At 35.7% G+C, this 22,382-nt stretch overlaps 1 protein-coding gene across 7 annotated transcripts in view; it reads right to left on the bottom strand.

Moving 5' to 3' along the window:
* The window catches only part of Aldh1a1 (aldehyde dehydrogenase 1 family member A1), a 149,394-nt gene that overhangs the window by 42,190 nt on the left and 84,822 nt on the right, over window positions 1-22,382 (bottom strand). For 4 of the 7 annotated variants that reach the window (XM_071600566.1, XM_071600568.1, XM_071600567.1 and 1 more), the window contains one exon: window positions 7,271-7,350. The exons of the other annotated variants lie outside the window; for them this stretch is intronic. In XM_071600566.1, coding sequence (XP_071456667.1) covers window positions 7,271-7,350 — 80 coding nt within the window. The remainder of the gene's footprint in view (window positions 1-7,270; window positions 7,351-22,382) is intronic. 7 annotated transcript variants of the gene reach the window in all.

Genomic DNA, 22,382 nt, shown 5'->3' with positions numbered 1-22,382 from the left:
CAGCCTGCCCTAAAAGTAATAAAAGTACTTACCGGCAAGTTCTGTGTATCATATATATCCTGTAGAAGCACTAGAAAGTTCTGTGCATACTTCATATTTAACAGTTTCAACACTCAATAATACCAGTGCTTGCACAGAACCTTCTCACTTCTAAATAAAATACCAAATACAGAGCACAATTCAGTTGTTTCTTATTTGTATTCCTTTGACTTCTAAAAAAAAGTCGAGGAGATCAATGGAAAGAGCCTGATAATGACTTAGGACAGAGGAAGTCTCAGTCAAAGCAAAGTTTTGAGAGTGGTGGTATCTGAGCAAATTTGCAGGGAGAAAATTCCTTTAACAATTGTAATATTATAATAAAACAGGTAGAGATATTGAGATACCAGAAAAACAAATATCAGCAACACTTTACATCCCTTCCAAGCCAGGCTGCTAAGTTTGTGGGAACTTTTGATATACATTCATGCACACACAGACACTCAAAACATAGTAGCCATGAAATCCAGGCTTGTGCAAATACAGTAGTACCCATTGTCTGTAGGGAAATGGGTACTACTGTATTTGCACAAACCTGGCAAGATCTTCTGTGAATATTTGAAGTCACTGGTAGTATCAAATTCAATATATGCCATATTTATTCCTATACACACATATCTATGGTAAAGTTCAATTTATAAATTAAGCCAAGTAAGAGATTAAAAATAATAAAATGGAATAATTATAACAATATACAGCAATAAAAGTTATGTGAATATGGGATCTTGCTCTGAAAATACTTTTTTTGTTTTCCATACCAGGGATTGAACCTAGGGGCACTTAACCACTCAGCCACATCTTTGACCCTTTTTTATATTTTATTTGGAGATAGGGACTTGCTAAGTTGCTTAGGGCCCCTCTAAATTGCTGATGTTGGCTTCAAACTCACCATCCTCTTACCTCAGCCTCCTCAGCCACTGGGATTATAGGTGTGTGCTACCATGCCTAGCTGAAAATATCTTATTATACATTTCACTTATTCACTGAAAGTGAACACTTTATGACTTTTCTTTTGTATATACAAATTGCCAGCATCACTATATATGCACTTTAGGACCATTATTAAGTGAAAATAGTGTTACCTGAACACAAGCATTATGAGATGACATAGTGGATTTCATAATTTAGATGGCTCCTAAGGGACTAACGAGGGGTTAGTGTACACAGTGTGGATATCCAGGACAAATGAATAATTCACTTCCCAGGTGGGACACAGTAGGATGTTGCAAGATTTTTTTTTTTTACTTTGAAGAGTATACAATTGAAAATTTATGAATTGTTTATTTTTGGTATTTCCTACTTAATATTTTCTGACTGAGGTTGACTACAGGTAATCAAAACTACACAAAGTAAAAAGAGGGACCACTATCTTTTCTTTCCTGATTTGTTTGTTAGATTTTAGTTAGATATTTAATTATGAAACAATCATTGCTCAAGTTCTTTTGAACATGGTTGTGTGTTGCCACTTATATCGCATCAACCTGTAACATATCCCCTGACCACAATCATGAATAGTGATGGTCATGAAAACCGAAAACCCCTCCTCCACCATCTGACACCAGATCAGTGCTGTGTAGCAAACACATCTCCATGCTATCTGTCTGCATTCACATGAGGGGTTGTTCCTTCTGATGTTGTTGTTTTTGTTTTGACCTGTATTACAGATGACCTGTGACATTTCATTTCTGAGGTACTATCTCAAAATTAGCTTGCTCTTCAAATGAATTAGTTCTCATAACATTTGTGAGTGCTTCTCACCCAACTCTCTCATTCCAGCTGGTATGTAGTGAAAAATTCCGTAGGTGAAATCCATCTTTAAAAAGTTATGTGATTTATGAGGCTTCCTAATTCTCTTCAGACAGGCTGATTACTCTAATATTCAGGGGGGAATTATTTAAAACAGTATGGGAGAATAAATATTATGTCAACATAAAAGGAGTCATGAACACTTGTAGTACTGAGAGTCATTCTGAAATGAGGATAATGCCCTATCTTCGGATATGTGCTATCTACTTTAGGATTTCTATTGGTTAGGTTTTCTTGAGTGAGATTGGAGTACTACTGTCTTTACTAGTTAAGTAATATGTGGAAAAGCATCAAATCTGAAATGACAGCACTCAGAATGCAGTGCCTTCTTATATTTGCACCTTAGGATCTAGGTGACCTTGAGCAAATCCATCATGCTGTCTGAGCTGTAAAATGGAACCCTGATAACATCTTTGCTAACTCCTTCCATGGGTTAATTCTGAGCCTAAATTAAGATAAATAGATGGAAGCAGTTTTGAATTGTGACAGTAATATAATTATAAATTTCACCAACATTGGGGACTGAGCAATTAAGACTTTTAGGAATCCTCTTGGGAAGGAGAAGCCAAGAAAAGATCAAATGGTAAATATTTGCATTTTTCACAAACCACTTAGTTCTCACAGCCACTTTCCAAGGGACCCATTTTTATTCCCAGTTCACAGACTGGGAAACTGAAGCACAAGCAGATTAGAAGTTTGGCCAAGGTCACATTATTTACTAAGTATGAAAGCTCAAAATTGAAGCCAGGCTGACCTTGTTAAACCAGTACACCTTACAACCATTTGGCTATTCATTCAACTACTTCCAAGCCTTAAGCAAACAAAATATTACTTCAGTAAGAAGTTATATATATTCTCAAGTCAGCCAGGAGTGTTAGAAATACACACCTGTATTTCCAGGGTTTTCTAGTTCATATCCAGTAATTTAGCAAGGTCCTAAGCAACTTAGTGAAACTCTAAGCAACTTAGTGAGGTCCTGTCTCAAATCAATAATAAAAAGGACTGGGTAAGGAAAAAAAAAAGAAAGAAAGAAAATGCCGGGCATAGTGGAGCATGCCTGTAATTCCAGCAACTTGGGAGACTGAGGCAGGAAGTTCATGAGTTCAAACCCAGCCTTAGCAACTTAGAGAGGCCCTATGCAACTCTGCAAGACCATCTCTAATAAGAATAGATTTTTAAAGAAAGGGCTGGGGATGTGGCTCGGTGGTAAAGCTCCCTTGCATTCAATGCCTGGTACCAAAAAAAAAAAAGTTTCTTAAGTGAAAGTAGTGCTACTACTGCACAATCAGCATTGTGTTGAACATAAGCCTAGTCTAGTCCTATTTTAAGTACTCTTCAGAGATTTCTCTACAAAAACACCATCAGTCAATCTGACCCCAGTCTACATCTTAGTCTAATCTCACATATTCTTTTCCTTATTTAGACATATATGTGACCTGAATTTGTCTGTTGTGGACATTTAAAAAAGAGATAATGTGGGGAAAAACATTATCTGTTCTAGTTGTGCCTGCACACAGTCTTCACAGATTAATGATTCTCTCCTATCAAAAATATTTTTATACAGAAAGTTTAAACCAACCAGAGATCCAGAAAAACAATTGCCTTTTCTAACCAAAATGTAATCCATAGGTGCTGAAGAAATGGAGTTCACACAGAGATCATGCTCCTGTGTCAAAGTCCTCTGCCTCACAGCTTCTCTCAAACCAACCCCCACCTTTTCATTCAAAGCAGAAAATATTTTTCCTTTCAATTGTCCCTATAGTTCTCTTAATTTTCTAATTTGGTGGCAAATGTCCTCTTGCTGGCCTGGGAACAGCTGAGCAGCAGCTGGAGAGTCTCAATGTCATGCATCCTCCAGTAGTCAGGAATGGGCAATTGAAGGTCAGAATTAAAATGGACAAAACATTGCAATTCCACCTCCCCAAATAGTGATGTTGGCCTCAGACAAGTCACTAGTTGGTGTAAGGCCTCAGTCTGCCAGTCTTCTCAGCTTTGTCACTCACCAGCTGTGTAGCTTTAGGGAAGTTACTTAGCCACTCTGTTCTTTAGTTCCCTCAGGTTTAGAAAGGATATAGTAGTCTCTTCATAGGGTTGTTAGTGATGGAGTCAATAAAATTATTGCGTAGAACTAAAACAGTCAGTGGCAGAGTAAACCCAAGGTATTTTTGCCATGATTTTTTCTGTGTGTATATATGTGTATAAAATGTCATGAACTAATGAAAGAAAATTTCACACATGAACAAACTATTGTTCAATGAGCTAAATTTAATAATCAAGTTAAACATATTGGAGTTTGAATCCAATCTGAGAAAGCTTGTCTTCTTGAATTTCCCATTTGTGTTTTCTTTTTTTTTTTTTTTAAGGTAAAAACAGTATTGTGAAAGGAGAATGGAAAACCGAGTTACCAAATCCCATAAGAGAAAAGTCTTGATCCCTGAAATCCAGGATAAAGCCTAGGAACTTCGCTCCATTGCAATCTTTGTCAGGTGGGACATGACTGTGCAAGACAAAGTGACAGGAAAACGAGGGAAGAAAATGAGCCCAGAAGAGCACCTGTGGGAAGCCATCCAGGAAAGGTCAGGTGAGAGAGAAATTTCTGGAAAAACTGGGAGGAATTCGGAAAAATAAATGTAACTAGGACACTTAGTCTTAATCACTTCCCATGGGCCAGTGAATTCATTTGATATTGTCACCCACCCACCGTAGGAAAGAGGTACCTGGATAATCCCCATTTTATTTGTAAGGAAATGAGGCTGAGAGAGGTATGTTGTTTGCCCAATGATCATATAACTTTCAAAGAAGCTCTTTATGTAAAGCCTCCGTTCAAGGGATGGGTTGGCAGACGTAGGATTCACTTACAATTGGAAGGGGGAATAATAAGGGCAGGGATGAGATCCAAGTTCATGTGGATTTATGGTGTTATTGAGGTTTTTAAATTTCCAAAAGCTTTTGAATCATCTTTGAAAATATTTCTTCAACTCTAATCTCTGTTCCATCTACTCCAACAAAGAAATAATCTGACTGTACTAAAAAATAAGTCACTAAAAGATATGCATCAATGAGTTCTTTTGTTTGGATGAAAAGCAGCCTTAAGCTTAAGCATATGTAGCTCTTCTACTGAAGCTATAGATGTACAGGTACAGAGATCTATAAGCATATGGATATATAAATTTTGTTGTTGTTGTTATTCATCCCTTCTGGTCCCTTCTCTCTCCTTTGCCCCAATAACCTATATACTTCTAGCAATAATGAAGAAAGACATTAAAATTATAGAGAAAAACAATACAGAAGTTTAGGGGCTGGTTGGAGAAGCTCATTCCACAGACACCTTATAAAACCCTTGCTTTCTTGGTTTGTAACGGAGAAAATTATTCCCTAACCACCATTCACCCAACTCCTCTTGCAAGTGCAAATCCAATACAATTCTGCAGTGGGACACAATAAAAAGAAAACGCAAAAGCATTTGAAAAAGCTCACCCATTTAGATTTAATTACATACATAACTGGTGTCCTTCTAAGTGTGAAAATGTTGTAACCCATAAGTCAAATAATAAAATGCCCTCTGAGCAGACTAGATTCATATAGAAGATGCATGAGAAATTAAAATTCACCGAATTGCTTCATATATTTGCACCCAGAGAAGCACTAAACATGGAGCAAATGCCTGTTCTTTGAATCTTGTCTTCTTTTTTGAACACTTAGGTCAGCCATTTTCCCTCGAAGGGTGTTCTTATGCAATGACTTTGAAGGGAAGAGATTTAAATCTTAAAAATATCTTTCTGTGTTAAAGGATCACTAGTTCTGTGCTTGTGTATTAGATTTTTAAGGAATAACTTATTTGTCTAGTACTGTTACTTACAAGCCTAATTGATAACTGCAAAATGAAGCTTAATTCAGTAGAAAGCTTATTTCATGTTAGAGCTAAATACACACAGGAAGATTTACAAAGTCAAATTCAATAAAGGGTGAGGGAGCATCCACACTACTAACATATTTTCTGGTATACTTTCATAGAAAAATATATCTTTCTAACAATTGCAGTGATATAATCTAAACTGCTGATAATTTTGATCTTCACAACATGTATTTTTAAAAGCACCTAGTTTGAATTGAGATTTCTGTGAATGACAAACCTGGAAGAAGAAAGTCAAGAGTCTTGTGATCTTCTGGACCTACCTTGGCCAAAGGTAAATTGTCAGAGATTATGGACTCACCAAATTTTTTGTGTTCCCATTTGCAATAAAATTAAATGGAAAAGTATGTTCCCTCTAATAAACTCTTGTGAAATAATGCTTTCATGTACTTCATAGCTGCAAGTCAACCCTGTTAAAGGCATAGGCTCATTTCTGCTGACATTTTCCTAAGGAAAAGAGCCAATCATCTGAGCAGCTTCCTCATTTGCTGTGCTTATGAAAATGAAAATGCAACAGACCTCAGGACTGCAAAACCATCCACAGTCACGAGTAAAGAGTCAATATGTAATAGTAGGGCTCCATCAAGTTTAAGGCTTTTGGTTTTTTGCTGGTTAATTCACAAAGCAAAATGACTATCCTCTGAGTTGCAATAGCTCGTTTCGTACCTGACTTTCTGCATCAGACCATAAAGCTAACTCTAAGTGATTTTGGTTAGACTGCTTTGTTTGTTTGTTTCTTTGTTTGGAGGCCTAGGATCTGACAGGGAAGTTGGCTTGTAACTGTGAAATAGGCAAAGTTCAGAGTTACTCTCAGAACAACTTCAGCAGGATCCATTTCCTAGTTCTCTGTGGCTGTGGATTTTGAAGTCTGGGTCTGGCTCCTGCTCTTGTTTCTCTAAATATTTATCAGTTAACAATGACACATCTGCTCCAATAACAACAAACTTGGTTGGAGAAATAAATAAGCATGCTTTCTTTCCCCAAATATGTAAAATAATACAAGTCCATTTGAAGGTTTTTGAAACAGTTTTTAGCCAATTATCAGAATTAAGTTCTCTGATTTAACACTCATTTTATTAAACATATAGAAAAGTTATATTATTAGAGCATGCTGTGTTTCTCCTTTAAAAATATATTTCCCACTTGTTTGACTCCTTCTAGTAAATTCATTTAGTGAATATCTGCCTTCTTTATTACACATGCCAGCTGTTCTAAAGTTAATAGAACTGCTTACTAAAGTCCACTGAATTCTGGTGCAAGAACCTTTCATACAACAGAGAATTCCTTTCACTTGGAAAGATTTTAAGAAATGAAATTTTGAAAAGTTGTCCGATCTGATTTAGAATCCACCATTTGATCAGGGCACTAAACCCAGACCTGCATTTGGCAAGCCTTTTATTCTTGTATTTGCAAAAGGCTCTTGAACATAAGTTTACTTAAATTGACCTTTTATGCTTTAAATACATGTACTTTTTACAGACCCGAGGCAAAGCAGCACATACAAGTCGTACTAACCTTAGTATATTGAATCTTCAAATTGGTGAGTGGGACAGGTAACTCTGGCACTGCTGAGGACAACATTTCTGGTTCGGCTCCTGGAACACAGGTGACAGGCTCAGCAATTTGGTTCTGATAGAGCACTTGGCTTTATTTGTTCCTTTTTATCTGCACGGGGCTAAGGTTTATTTGCATATTGGGATACGATTGGATGAACAGACTGGGAGCAAAAAAGAAAGGACACTACTTATTTGTAACACCTAGGGCAGGAAGCCTTCGACTTTAGACTTAAATCCTTAAGAAACCAGCAGTCCAGCACCAAAGTTGCATCTGGAGACAGTGCACTATTTGCAGATGAATTAATTTACAAAGCCGAAACCTGTGATAAGGGTTTGCGGTGCAGCTGCTCTGGCCACTAAAGCCAGTTATTATTTTTTTTGGCTTTTGGTGCTTTTTATGCTACTATGTAACTTTCCGTTCCTTTGACAGACTGGGAATCAGAGAATTTGAGAATTCTCAAATTGAAAAAATGTCTCTAAAAGGGCACTTAGTCTCAGGAGAAGCTGGGAAAAAGAGGACCCTAACCAGGTACCTTCAGGACAAGGCTGTCAGCACCCCATCTCCCAGAAATCAGAGTGCTGTTGGGGAAAGAAAACCCTCTGTCTAGACCCTACCCTAACCTGACTTTTAAAAGAAAAATCAATCAGGTATATTTTCAGTGCCTCATAGGAGGGTAAGTAGATCTCAGAATTTCTGTGATTTCAGAAAAGTCAGCAGGACCTTTAGAGAATTCAGAGGACACTGTCATACGCAACCACCACAATTAGCAATATAGCAGTACCATCTGCAAAACTTCATGTAAAACTTAAGTGACCTAACTGAGTTGACAATACAGGTCTGTAGTCCCAGCCACTCGGGAGGCTGAGTCAGAAGGACCACAAGTCCAAGGGCAGCTTGAACAACTTACAAAGACCTGCCTCAAAATTTTTTTTTAAAATGGGGATGAGAGGTGGTGCTGTGGATGTAGCTTAGTGGTACAGCACCCCTCGTTCAATCCCCAGTACCACAAAAATAAATGAATGAATAAATAAATAAATAATGAAACTAAGCTAAACTCTGGTTTTAGGTGTTTATATCAAGCAATCATTGCTACATGCAATTGATAAAGAAAGAATTTAAGCAGTACTCCCAAATAGTTTAAGTTCTTAGTGTTTCAAGCTGGGAACTTTCAAAAAGTACAATTTTTAACTGCAGGACTCCCATTTTAAGTACAATGCTTTATTGTACTGAAGCTTCAGAAAAAAAGTTAAAATAAGAACAAGATAAAATTCTTTGGATGCTCTGATTATTAAGAATTTATAACAACCATTTCTTTCTAGTGAAATTGCCTACTCCCCTGAATATGAGATTTAGATAAGGAAATTAAGTTATTAAATAGTTTTTCCAAACCTGGAGCCTTAGTTTCTCTCCATCCTCATTTGTTATCCCCATTTTACAGACAGAGGAAGGATAATTACCTTGATTATGGTCACAGATATAATAAGTACAGGCCAAAATTTCGTTTCAGGCCAGTCTGACTCCAAAACTAGAGCTCTTATTTCTACCGTATTTCACCAAATAATCGTCACCACCATATTAACCTATGTTCACGAGTATTCCAGGCATCAGAATCTTGTACAAAAGACAGTTTAGTAATAAATAATTTTTAAAAGTAACACCAGCATAAGTTTTTAAAAAGCTTCACACAATGGTCATCATCTACTTTTTTGGCAAAGAAATTTTTAAAAATTAGCATAAAATGTGACAATTATGCAGTGAAATATGGTATTTCTTCTCCCTCCCCTCTTCTCTGTAAGAGGGCTCCCAGAGAGGTTCCAGAATGAGCTGGTTTGGTTCTCCAGGTGAATGTCACCCTCTCAGACACCTAGTCTTTATTCATCTAAGGCAGGACTTGGCAAACTTCTGTAAAGAAGTATTTTCAGCTCTTTGGGCCATTTTCTATTGTAACTTACTTGGCTCGAAAGACACTATAGATAATAAGTCATAAGTGTAGGTGTTTTTAAATAAATTTTATTTGTAAAAACAAGAGATGGAACAGTTTGGGGAATCAGCAGGTCCCTAGATTCTGAGGCAATACCATTCTGAAGTCATTGTCTACCTTGCTCATCTTGCTTAAAGACCACATAGAAATTTCTGTGTTCTTTTCAACATTTCTCTCTCAATTCCCCTCCCCACCCATTTTTTTAAAGTTAAATTGTTTTGTCTTTCATAAATGTGTTTTGAATTAAATGCACAATTACACAACAGCTGTTACATAATATGCAGAGTGGTACTCCGCCAAGCCCAAACAGCTGTGTTTTGCCACTTTCTTCTGCTCCCAGTTCACAGTTGTTTGTGGATTCAAACACTGGTTTATTTGATGTCCAGGCAGTGAAAGCACAGAGCTTCATGACACACTTGGCGTGTCATCTCATTCTTTGGATGAGCACATCCTTGGTTGTACTTGGTTGGGTAGTTACATAAGAAAGGTCTAAGTCAAAAGTTACTGAAGGGAGGTAGAAGCCCCAGCTTTGGAGACAGGTTACCATACCTGCCCACTTAATTTCAACACATATTTACTAAGCATCATTTATTCATCAGACATTCTTCAACCTTAAACTCACTTGAAGAGCAAATCTTTCCTGCTCACAAACTACAATGTCTGAGATCTGTATTTCTGTCTTATGGAATACCAGAGCTTATTTTGTACAAGAGTATATTCCTGGGAATGATTATATGGGTGAAAGATTTTTTCTTCTCTTTCCTTTCCTTATAGAGGGAAAAATGGCTTTGGTGAGAACAAAGTGGCCACAGAGGCACATTTTAAGGCTGGTCCCAGGGCTTTGTATTTTATTGTGTGCTAGGTAGAGAGGGGTTGGTACTTCAACTTGGCATTCTCAACAAAGGACATTAATCTTTTCTTTCATAGGGACAAGCTAATTCTCTCTCTCTCTCTCTCTCTCTCTCTCTCTCTCACACACACACACACACACACACACACACACACACACACACAGATAAATAAGTAATATAGGGTAATAGTTCATTCATTTTTTTGCATGTGACTTTTTCCAACTCTTTGTGAATGCTGTCATTATACCAAAAACAAAAACAAAAAGACCATGACTTCCCAATGAAACCACTGAAACCACTCTCTCATTTACAGGAAGCCTCTCCCGAACTCCTTTTAGACCTCTTTTAGACAAGATGGAAGGATCCTAATCTCCTACCCACTTGAGTAACCAAAATTTTTGAAAATGCAAATATGTTGACAAACCTTAAGTGGATGGTAAAACAAAATATACCTTCTGCAATGGACTGAATGTTTGCATTTCCTCAAGATGCATATGCTGAAATCTAGGATGATGGTATTAGGAAGTGGGGCCTTTGGGATGTAATTAAGTCATGAGGTAAAGCCCTCATGAATGGAATTAGCAACCTTTTAGAAGAGGCCCTACAAAAGTCTCCTGCCAATTTTTGCCATGTGAAGACCCAAGAAGTGCAACCCAAGGAGGCCTTCACAGAACCTGACCCTGCTAGCGCTCTGATGTTGGGCTTCTAGCCCCCAGAACTGTGAGAAATAAATTTCTGCTGTTTCTAAGCCATCTAGTCTCTGGATATTTTTGTTATAGCAGCCTGAAAGGACTAACACAGCTTCTTTGCATTTTTGAATTTCAAAATCCTTGATTGAAGCTGACTTTCTCTTGCTCAGCCATGTGCCCCATTCCTGGGCTCCTTACCTTAAGCATGGGTGATGGGTCAGCCTTTGGTTAATTTGACAATAGATCTATCCCTATATTATTTGATGACTGTAATTTTATCAAATATCACATTGTTCTTAGTCCTATTTGGGTACTGAGGGTAGATGCCTTTTACCTTATATAATCAGGAAACTCACAGATTAATAAAGTCTCTAAAAGAAACAGCAGATTAAATCTTCCATACAATGATTGTTTTAGTTTAAGTAGGTTTTGCTAAACCTTATAAACCAAGGCTATCTCTTGAAACAGGGTGTGCTCAGAATTTGAGGTAATCTTGCATAAATAGCAATTAGTGTTTTTTTTTTCTTCAGTTTTCTCTTTGTTTCCTTAAAGTAGAGGGAGAGATTAAAGACACTAAAAACACGAATGTGGCTATTTGAATGTAGACTATTTTAAGATTTTAGTAATTTTCTCATTTTTTTACAGTTGTCTTGTGCACAGATTATGCAACATATTTATCAAATTGACCATTGAATGTTTGCATTCAGTGGTTTTCATAAAAAGCTTCCCTTTACCCCAATAAATCAATAAATAACACTAATTTAATTATGTAATTCAATTCAATGTATTGTTCCCTACATGGAGCATTCACAGACATGAGTGGCAATTATAATGATTTTTGCTTTTTATTTATTTTTTGTTTATTTAAAATTTGCTTTTTGAATCAAATATGCTGTCTATAGAAAATTGCAAGATCATTAAGTACAAAACTCAATAGTTATATATATGTATATATGTATATTAAAAACACTTTAATATATTAACATATATTTTAGTGTGTGTATATGTGTGTGTGTGTGTATAGACACACACATTCACACACTAGGCAAGTGTTGTACCACACCCAACAAGCCTGGGAACATGGTCAATGACAGAATGATCATTTGGCATCTCTGAACTTAAATTTTCATTGAATAGCATTTTAGTTTCCCAGGGTTGCTATAACAATTACTATAAATACGGAAGTTTAAACAAACAACATTCTCTTATAATTTTGGAGACCAGAGATGGAAATTAGCTTCATTGGCTGTCATTGACCATGTTCCTATTATTCTACATAGTCAGGCTCATTGTTAACATCTAAATATTATGTTCAAATAAAGGTAAGTTTCCTATCTGTACCTTGGGTTGGAGAACTCCTCAGATGCTTTACATCTTGAAAATCTTTCAGTTTCAGTAGCAGTGTAAATGAATATTTATTTTATATGTATTTGTTGCAAAAATAAAATACAATAATGATATTTGTGGAATATCATTATTCAATTATTAAATAATTTGGACAATCTCAAAATTTTGGCTTCCATTCGCTTGCTTGAATTTTTTTCACACATTTTAAAGTTTTGCTTGCGTACCTATATCTATGATCAGGGTACACAATTCTTTCCCAGGCTTGTTGGGTCCCTAAACTAAATATTATATCTTCTCAGATAGATGGGTTTGCAAACTTGAGAGTGCAAATTTGTTTTGTTGAAGTATTAGAAGCATTTATAAAACCTGAACAGTGGTTTTTGCCTGTTTGTCCATTTGAATCATCCAGGGAATTAAAAATAAAACAAAACAGATTCTGATTTAGTAGGTACGGTGTGAGGCAGGTGTGGGCATGCATCTAAACCTTCTCAGGAAATCCCAGTATGTAGTCAACTGTTGCAACCACTAAAGTGGAGTTGGGTTCCATTTCCTTGTGGTGCAACCAGCTGAGGTTCTCAACCTTGGAGCAATATCCACCTCACCTGGAAACCTTTTAGAAATGCAGTCTCAGGCTCCAACTCAGACCTATTGAATCGGAAACTCCAGGGTGACGTCCAGCCACCTGCAAGCCCTCTGGGTGATTCATGTGATATTTGTTACAAATTTTTGCTCCACCTTGATTGACAAACCCAAATTTCTCATAATTGTGTCCTTATTTTATTCAGTGAATTTCTATTTTATGTCACCACTCTTGTAGAAATGACTTTGCCTATTATTTACTCTTTGTTTCCTGCCCTTCCTTCTGGGTTTAATTTCTTTTATTTGAGAATCTGTTAGAAGTTTACATTCTGATCATATTTGTCAGGACCCCTTTATTTTGTTAGATTTTTAGAGAACTTTTGGCTTTGTTGGTCCTCTCTACTGTGATTTGTTCATTTCTTTCTTTTCATTAATTTCTGTTGTAATTTTCTTTATTCCATTTTATATGTGTATATATATTTTATATATATATATATATATATATATATATATATATATATATATATATAAGTTGTAGATGGACACAATATCTTTATTTCTATTTATTTATTTTTATGTGATGCTGAGGATCAAACCCAGGGCCTCACGCTTGCAAGGCAAGCACTTTACCACTGAGCTACAACCCCAACCCCTTTATTCTACTTTTTTAGCTTAGTTTGCTTTTCCTTCTCCAATTTTTATAGTCTTAGATATTTAGGTTTTCAGCCTTCCACCATTTCGTTTGAAACTCTGGGCATGTCTTTACCAGCACCTATAGATTGGGATATAATATATGAATTTTCACTCAATTCAAAATGCTTTCTAAATTTGATTGATACTTCTTCCTTGATTCATTAGTTATTTTGGTGTGCATTTCTGAATTTCTATATTGGTTAGCAATTTAAGAAAAATATATGTAGCTTATAGCAGTATTCCTGTTTTGTATATATTTTGTATGAACATGACATATATAATTTGTTTCTTCTTTAATTTTTCTCAATAATTTTTTTACTTTTATATTTAGTCTAAGTGATATAATTGATTTTTGTCTTGTCCATTTTCAGCTTTATTGAGGAATAATTGACAAACAAAGTTGCATATATTTTGATATACATATGCCTTGTGAAATTACTACAATGAAAGTAATTAACATATCCACCATCTCACATTGTTATGCTTTTTAATTCCTTGTTCTTTTAGCTTAAGAATTATATATCGTCCTTACTATTATTTCAGTGAATTAGTTTAGAACTTACATGCATCTTTTCACTTATCAAAATCTAAATTTAACACTTTTACTCTTTTCCTCAGCTAATCCATTAAAATTTTCCTTAGCACCCATTAAAATTCATTTAAATCCTTCCCAATGTATGTCTCATTGTTGATGGGTATTTATTTAAATGTTTGAGCTTATATTGATATTAGTGGGTATTGTGTTTTCCATTTTGGCTCCATTTCACTTGTCTTTTGTGTTGATAATATTTAAAAATCAATTTTCTTAGCAAATTTTAAGTATAGATGCAATATTATTAACTGCAATCACCATGCTGTACATTAGCTCTCCAGAACTTATTCATGCTGCCTAAGTGAATCTCCGTACTCTCTACTCAAATATCACCACTTCTCCAAATACCAAGCCTTTAGCAACCAACATTCTCTCTCTGATTTAGGAGTTGAATGTGTTTTTAGATTCCACATAAGAATGAGATCCTATGCTATTTGTCCTTCTTTGTCTGGCTATTGCACTTTGCCTAATGTCTTTCAGATTTATCAGTGTAGTCACAAATAACAGGATTACCTTCTCCTAAAAGACTGATTAATATTCCAAGGTATATCTACCCCAAATGTTTTATGCAGTCATAGACAGACTTAGGCTGTTTCCATATCTTGGTTATTATGAATAGTCTGCAGTGGATGTGGGACTGCAGGTGTCTCCCTCTGGATATGCATGCTCCAAGGTAGGACTGCTGTACAGGTGAACATCTTTGTCTTATTTCTGATCATAGGAAAAAGGCTTCAACCTTTCACTATTTTGTAACATTGGTCATCGATTTTTCTTGGATCCCATTTAACAGGTAAAGCCTTTGAAATCCAGAGATAGATAATGAAGTTTACCAAATGATTCTGCTTTGAGTATTGAGGTAATCATACAGAGAATTATATTAATTTTGATTTTCAAAGGTTAAGACAACCTTCCATTTCTGGAATAAATTACACTTAGTCATAAAGTTGTATCCTTTTTAGAGACTTTTTGAAATTGATTGTTTGTTAATAATTTTTGCATCTTGTTTAAAAAGGATAATAGTCTTTAGTTTCTTTTCCTGTAATGTCTTTGTCCAGATTTTTAAAAATAAGAATAATCCTGGATTCACATAATGATTTTGAAGAATCCTTCTTTTCAGGATTCTGGAGGAATTTGTTTAGAATTGGTTGTTACAGTATTAATGGAGTTTGTATCTGAAATGTCTTTTAAAGGCTTGTGTATTGAAAGCTTAGGCCCTGGCTTGGCACAATTGGGAGGTGGTAGAAACTTTGAGAAGTGAAAACTAGTGGAAGGTTTTAGGTCCTTGGGGGCATGCCTTCAAAGAGGATGGAGGGATTCTGGTCTCTTTCTCTTCCTGTCTCTCTTTCACCTCCCACCACTATCAAGTGAGCAGCATCCTCTATCATGACTTCCACCATGATGTACTGTATCACCACAGCAATGGACCCAACTGTCCATGAACATGAGTGTTATAAACATGAGCTCCAATTTTTCAATTTATTTTCTCAAGTATTTTTCTATTATAACTGAAGATTAAACAGGCTGGAAGGCAAGTCTAGTCTTCTTTATTTCATCTTGGCTGGAAGCAGAAATCTGTTTTGTTTTTTTTTTTTACTTTGATATAATGTTTCTTTTTAATCACTTTTCCATACACATTTCCTAAAAATTCAAGCAGATTTTAAACAGATATTTCAAATACAACAAGACATTATAATGATTGTGCTTTGTACATCATTCAATAATACTTCTTTAGATATATTGGCATCTTTTTCCTTTGTATTGTTTGTTCTTCATTCCTGCATCTCCAAACTGATACTCAGAATAATTCTACCTATACCTGAAAATACCCTATAGTGATTTATTTCTTCATTTATTTTAGTGAAAATTTGTTGGTGATGAATTATGTCAGTTGTTTTGGTCTAAAGATGTATTTCTTTTGCCTTCACTCTTAATTCTTCATTAAGAATTTTTAATTAATATAATACACTATGACATGCTGTTAAGATGGTAATTCCTGGATGAGGATTCCAGCTTGGCAGTTATTTTAGCACTTTGATGGCTCCGTCTCAGTGCCATCTCCCTTAATTGGTTTCTGTTGTGCCATCAATTGTCAATCTAATGGTTATTCCTTTCCCTGATACTTTTCTTCGTTGTTGCTCTTGCTAAGTGTTTTCTTCTTCTCTTTGTCTTTTTTATTATTATTATTATTATTATTATTATTATTATTATTATTATTATTATTCAGCTTTACTGAGTTTACCTTATAGTTAGAATTCTTTTGATTCATCCTGCTTCAAGTTCACAGAGCTTCTTAAACCTGAGTCATTATGTCATTCATAAGTTTAGGAAGGTTCCCAGACAGAACTTCTTTCTGGGACTCCAGTTTTATCTTATTAGATTATTTTACTATATCATTTAGTCATTCATCCTTTCTTCTCTAATTTTTATTATCTTTATCTCTCTGTGCTTCTTTATGGAATTTTTCTTCTATCTCAGCCAATTTATCAATTTTTCCTTCAATTGTGTCCACTTCCTATCCAGTGAAATCTTGACACAGACCATTTTAGTTCAAGAAGCATCTTCTTGTTACTCATTTTTGGTCCCACTTTCACTTTTGTCAAACACTCACCCATTAAAGTTTGTCTGATAATTCCAACCATTTCTCTTTCTATTGTTTGTGGTTTCTTCAGGATTCTGTTCATGTTTTCTTTTCCTCTGGCTTTGCTAGATATCATGTGTTAGGGATTTAATATAAACAGAGACCTACAAAAAATATGATCACCTTCCAAAGACTATGTGCATTTTCTGCTGCAAAGCTCCTACCATCTTCAGCTCTTCCAAAACAATCACTCCAGGATCCTGGGATTAAAGCAAGAAGCTCTCCTCAGGACTACCCTGCACTTCTCTGAAAAATCTGGGCCAAGTATAGCACGGTTGTAATACTGCAACTCAGCATCTAAGATGCTCATTATGCCTTCCACAATCCTAAAATGCCCATGGTACAGGCAGACCATACACTGGGATCTCTTTTCAGGGCTCCTACTTGCTTTATAGAACTTCACTATCTTGTTAACAAGTTTTATGTCTTTAAGAGGTTTGTTTATATCAATATTTTTGTCCAGTTATTCCAGTTATCCTTCAGTGGAGGCTGCAGTCCAGATTATTTGTTCTGCCATTACCAGAACTTGAGACACTCTCCTTTTTTGTTCTGAAATTATCTCGATTAAAAATGTAGGTAAAATGATGATTCTATGCTATCAATTTTTTCCTCTCAGTCATTTATAAATATTCTCTGCTCTGCCTTTTTCATGGTATTCTAATTTTTACTGTGTATGTCTACATGTATGTTTTATTTTTATTCATTTTGGGAATAACTGTGATATTTAGATCTGGGTTTCATGATCTTCATTGTTTTTTTTCAGAATTTTTAGCTCTTATTTACATTAGACATATATTGGGCCTTGTCACTTGAGCCTCTGTGTTCTTGAATCTACTTCAAAATTCCCATATCTTCATCTCCCTTTGCTGCATCACAAATAAGTTTCGTAAATCTATGCTCTTGTTTACTTATATTTGATTCAGTCGTTTTTAATTCACTGCTTAGATCATCCATTGTAATTTTAATTTCAATGACTTTCCTACAGCTTATTTGATCTTTCAAAACAAATTATCATGTACTATTTGTCTTTGTCTTGTGTTTATTTAAATAAGACAAATAGTCTCAAATCACTGTATAACTAAGGGATTCAAGAAAATTATTAGTTATATTATATCTTTGTACATAATGGGTAAAGTTCTCCTCTGGACTAACTAATGAAATCTCAAATTAACTTATCAGTTTGAATAGCATTACTTGGCAAAACACATAAAATTTCATTTGGAGGATGATACATTTTACAAAACACAGCAACCAGCTCCAAAGTCAGAATGTCTTAAAAGGCTCATTTGTTTAAATAACACGTCCAAGAATGTGTTGGGGAATAGAACAGGATTACAGACTTTATACAAATCTCCATATGGGAGAGGGAATCATATTGAGATTGTTGTAAATGTTCTCAATTTACCACTTTATCATCACTAAATTTAAGATGTGTAAGTATATCTGTTACTCAGTTACTTTGGAGGAAGAAGGAAATTTTATTCTTGTCTTTCTGCTGTCCCTTTCATCAGTATTTGGGGGAATGGCAGTTGTGTAAGGGCTGGACCACTAACAATGAGTGTGAGCCTGTGTTTATGAAATCTCAAGGAAGGAAGAATTTTCTTCCACCCACAGACGAGGCTAAGGAGCTATGACTACATTCCATCTCCATCCGGTCATTCAGAAAACTTATTATCCTACTGCATTCCTTTTTGAGTGTAAGTCCTTAAAAGATATGGCATCTCAGTTCCTACGTCTCTTCACTCAACCCAGACACTCTTCTGAGCTGCCTCTTCAACCCTCTGTTTCTTAAGAATAAAAATTCTCAGGGGCAGAACCAATTTGTTTATCTTCCAATTTTCAGTTTCTTCTTTGTTCTTTTGACTTCTGGAATATTTCCTTTCTTAGTGGGCCAAGTATGCATTTGATAGCTACTTATATTTTTACCTTGCATTTTCAGTTGTATGTCAGAAGGAGAATTCTCATGGTATCTACCTGCTATACCGAGCAAAATGGAATTTATTTTATCAATCAGAAAAGAAAGAGTACATTCATTTTTAAGAAAAACTCCATTAATTCACAAAACTGCTAGAGTTTTATGGTTTCATGTTCATTTTTGATTTGTGCATATTTTTGTAAATTTTTTCCTTATGAGTAGCAATCAACATCTGAAGATGTTCTTACATATGGATTTTTTCACAGTTATTACTTATATGCATAGATGTATATGTATTAAAACATCCTTCCTGATTTGGGTCTGTTCCCTTTAGTTCTTCCTTTTTATAGACACTCTTGAGCGATTTAATATTGAAAGTTACAAAAGCATTTCAGCTTTGTTATTGCTCCAATATGCAGTTTTTTTTTTTCTTTTTTTTTTTCGGGGGAGAGCCTGGGGATACCGGGCGTTGAACTCAGGGGCACTCGACCACTGAGCCACATCTCTAGCCCTTTTTTGTAATTTATTAGGGACAAGGTCCCCGTGAGTTGCTTAGCGCCATGCTAAATTGCTGAGGCTGGCTTTGAACTTGCAATTTTCCTTCCTCCACCTCCCAAACCACTGGGATTACAGGTGTGCCCCACTGCACCTAGCTCCAATATGCAGTTTTATACTTGCATTTAGATAGAGTTCCAGTTTGAGCCTAAATTCAAGCTGAAATCCACTAGTATTCAGACATTTTTGGACTTGCTTGGAGATAGTTATACATTGCCTATCAAGTGCATTTTTAAGCAAAGCATGAAGATCCTCTATGAAATAACACCTTCTAAGCAAAGATAGCAGCAGTCAGGTAAACGGTGATGCCATGGTTGTCATGGATGAGAGCTGAATCTAATCACAACTGGCCAATTGCTATTGAAATTGGCTTCTGATCCTCCCACGCCCCCTCCCAATCGTGATCTCTGATTATAATGTAGGGATCGAGTAAGCAGAAATTAATTAATGAAAAACTTCTCAATTAATGAAAAGTCACCTTTTTACCTACACAGGGAAATTTGAAGAATACTTGATTTATCCCTGTTCCCCATATTCTAGAAACACATAGGAGAAGAGATAGACATAGTCTCCCCACAGTGGCTTAGGGGTATTAATGGACTCATAAAATACATTCTCACTTGCTCTCTGAAGATGCCTATAGATCACTCAAGGCAGCTCGGATGTAGGGACACAGCAATGCCCAGGAGATCAGATAACCAGGGACATAAGATAGCAGCCAGGCAGCAAAGGGATGTCAGCAGCTTAATGACCACCAAGAGAGAGCGTGCCCTTATATGCCGTGTCCATTTTATTAAGTTCTAAATGGCATTGGGGAGGTGCTGCCTGATGATTTTATAGACAGCAACAGCCTTGATAGGAACTCTCACTAAAAGGAACGGAGGGAGAAAAAAGAAGCAGACGAGAGACACACCGCGAATTGGTAGTTGCCAGGGATGGGGAGGAGGGAATGGAAAAGGACCATTTTATGAGTAAAGAGTTTTATTTTGAAGTGATGGAAATGATCTGGAGCTCGATAAATGTGCTAAATGCCACTGAACTATTCACTTTAAAATAGCTAATTTTGTAATTTTAATCATAATTTTATAATTTTATGCCATGCGAACTTCACCTATGTGAATACATTCTTTTAAAAATGTAATGGGGTAGCAGAGAGCAGCTCATTTGTGACCATGTGTGACAACCTAAGCCTACCCCTAATAATGAACAATTTTTTTGGTAGGGGTGCAGACCTTGCAACACCACAGATATTAAAGTCTGAGAAACATAGTTCTTATTATTTTCAAACTGATCCAGGAATGGATGCCCTGGGGAAGTATGAATTTCACAACATTTACAATATTTTGCTCCTGTGTCTTATTGTTTCAGTTGCAATTCTTAGATATTGTGACAACATAAATAATGATTAGCATGTTTGGATGGCACTTCAGAAATATTCTAAAAGGGCATCATTGCTGTGTGTTTTTTATGGTTATTTGTGATCATTTTAGGAAGGGCAAAAGATGATTTCCCTACTATTGTCCCTCCTTCAAAGACTAAAACAAAACTAGGCATTAATCCAGAATCGTTAGTAAGCGGTCCTGATTGGTTTTGGAAAGGACAACATCCTGGGAGTCAGGAACACAATTTGTCTCTGAAGTCAGACTACTATGGCATTAAAGCATGAAACTGCAATTTAGCATATAGAGTTTAAAACATTTCAAAAACAAATGGTGTGTGAACGAAGGAAATAGTTTCTTTCAGGAGATGGTATCATGGTTTATCCTGGACCCACATTTCAAAGGCTCTCTTTAAACCATTTGGAGATGCTTCTATTAGGATGTCACTTTCTTAGTGAAAAAAGCAATGGCACATTTCTTGCCCTTATATTCCCTGTAATGAAGTCCAGTTTCTTTTGCAAACACATGGATCATAAACTCCGTAAACACACGGAATCTTCCAAACTGTCTCTTCCAAACTGTTTCTCTCAGAAAATTGACTTCAACAGTTTAAAGTCCTGGAAGCACTCTGGATAATCCACATAACATTAACTAGTTGATTTTCCGTGATACATTTTTTTTCAAATATGAAATTACTTCAGCAATTCAATCCTTCCAGATAGCAAAATTCTAAGAAGCACTAAGCTAATGCCAAATATACTTTTAAATTATTATTTTAAGAAGCACTATGCACATAGATTCCACTCTGCTCCATATAATTGTGAATTATTCATTCCTCCATTTGACTGGAGCACACAGCTTCAAGAAATTGAAATCAACATTATGTATCTATTTTTATAGTTTCTACTAACATTCGAATCAGTCCCCAAACTAAGTCTAATGGAAGTGGGTGTTTTTGTTTGTTTGTTGTTAATGTTTGTCTCTACCTGGGCTGTCATCCATGATGTGCAGGGAAAACTTATTTTACCCCAGTAAGCATATAGGAAGATACTCTTGGTGTTTTCCTTATAAAGGCAAAATTCATAAAATTGGGGAAATAAACTCATTGTTTCTAAATACAAAACCATGGTGGAAAAAACCTTGAAGGATCAGGTTTTTGTATAGACCACATAGTATCTATTCAATGATAAGCTAATAGTTTATTACTTCCAGGTCTCCTGAACCATTGTTCAACCTGAGTTGGCACAGATAGAATGCTCACTTTACAGTAAGAATCGGGGTCTCCAACTAGCATACCCAGCTCAAAGAATTTTTAAAAAGTCATTAATTAGCATTATCATCATTTTCTATTCCTAGAATTGTGAATAACCTGTCTAACAAAACAAGGGGCTTTATGATTCTTTTTGGCTAACATACAAAGTTTCATCCCACAAAACTCTTTACTTACAATGACCATGTCACCTTGCTAATATTCTCAATTTGTGACAATTACACATTGATAAAGTACTTTTTTCCATGTTAGATAGAGATTAATCTGTCATTCAGCCAAATTTGTTTTCATATTCTTAATAACTAAATATATAGAAGTTTCAGTGACTGGAAGAATATTACATTTCCTCCTCTCATCCTCTAGTCAAAAGTCTGCACATCTTCATAAGTCTGTTTAAAAAAAGAAAGCCCTGAAGAATTTTTATGGACTTGTCTTCTAAGCACATCTTTAAAATGTTACTTTATCATCTCCATATTTGGAATCGTATTCTTTACATCTCTGTTTAGGATGGATTGGCTGGCGTTGTTCCCCTAGGTAGAAAACTATTATTCCATGTGAGGTATGGACTGCTACTTTTCCAC

The sequence above is a fragment of the Marmota flaviventris genome, chromosome 13, assembly GCF_047511675.1.
Source record: "Marmota flaviventris isolate mMarFla1 chromosome 13, mMarFla1.hap1, whole genome shotgun sequence".
Classification (NCBI taxonomy): domain Eukaryota; kingdom Metazoa; phylum Chordata; class Mammalia; order Rodentia; family Sciuridae; genus Marmota; species Marmota flaviventris.
Note: the sequence above shows the minus strand (reverse complement) of the source record. Positions and strands in the feature narration are given on the sequence as shown.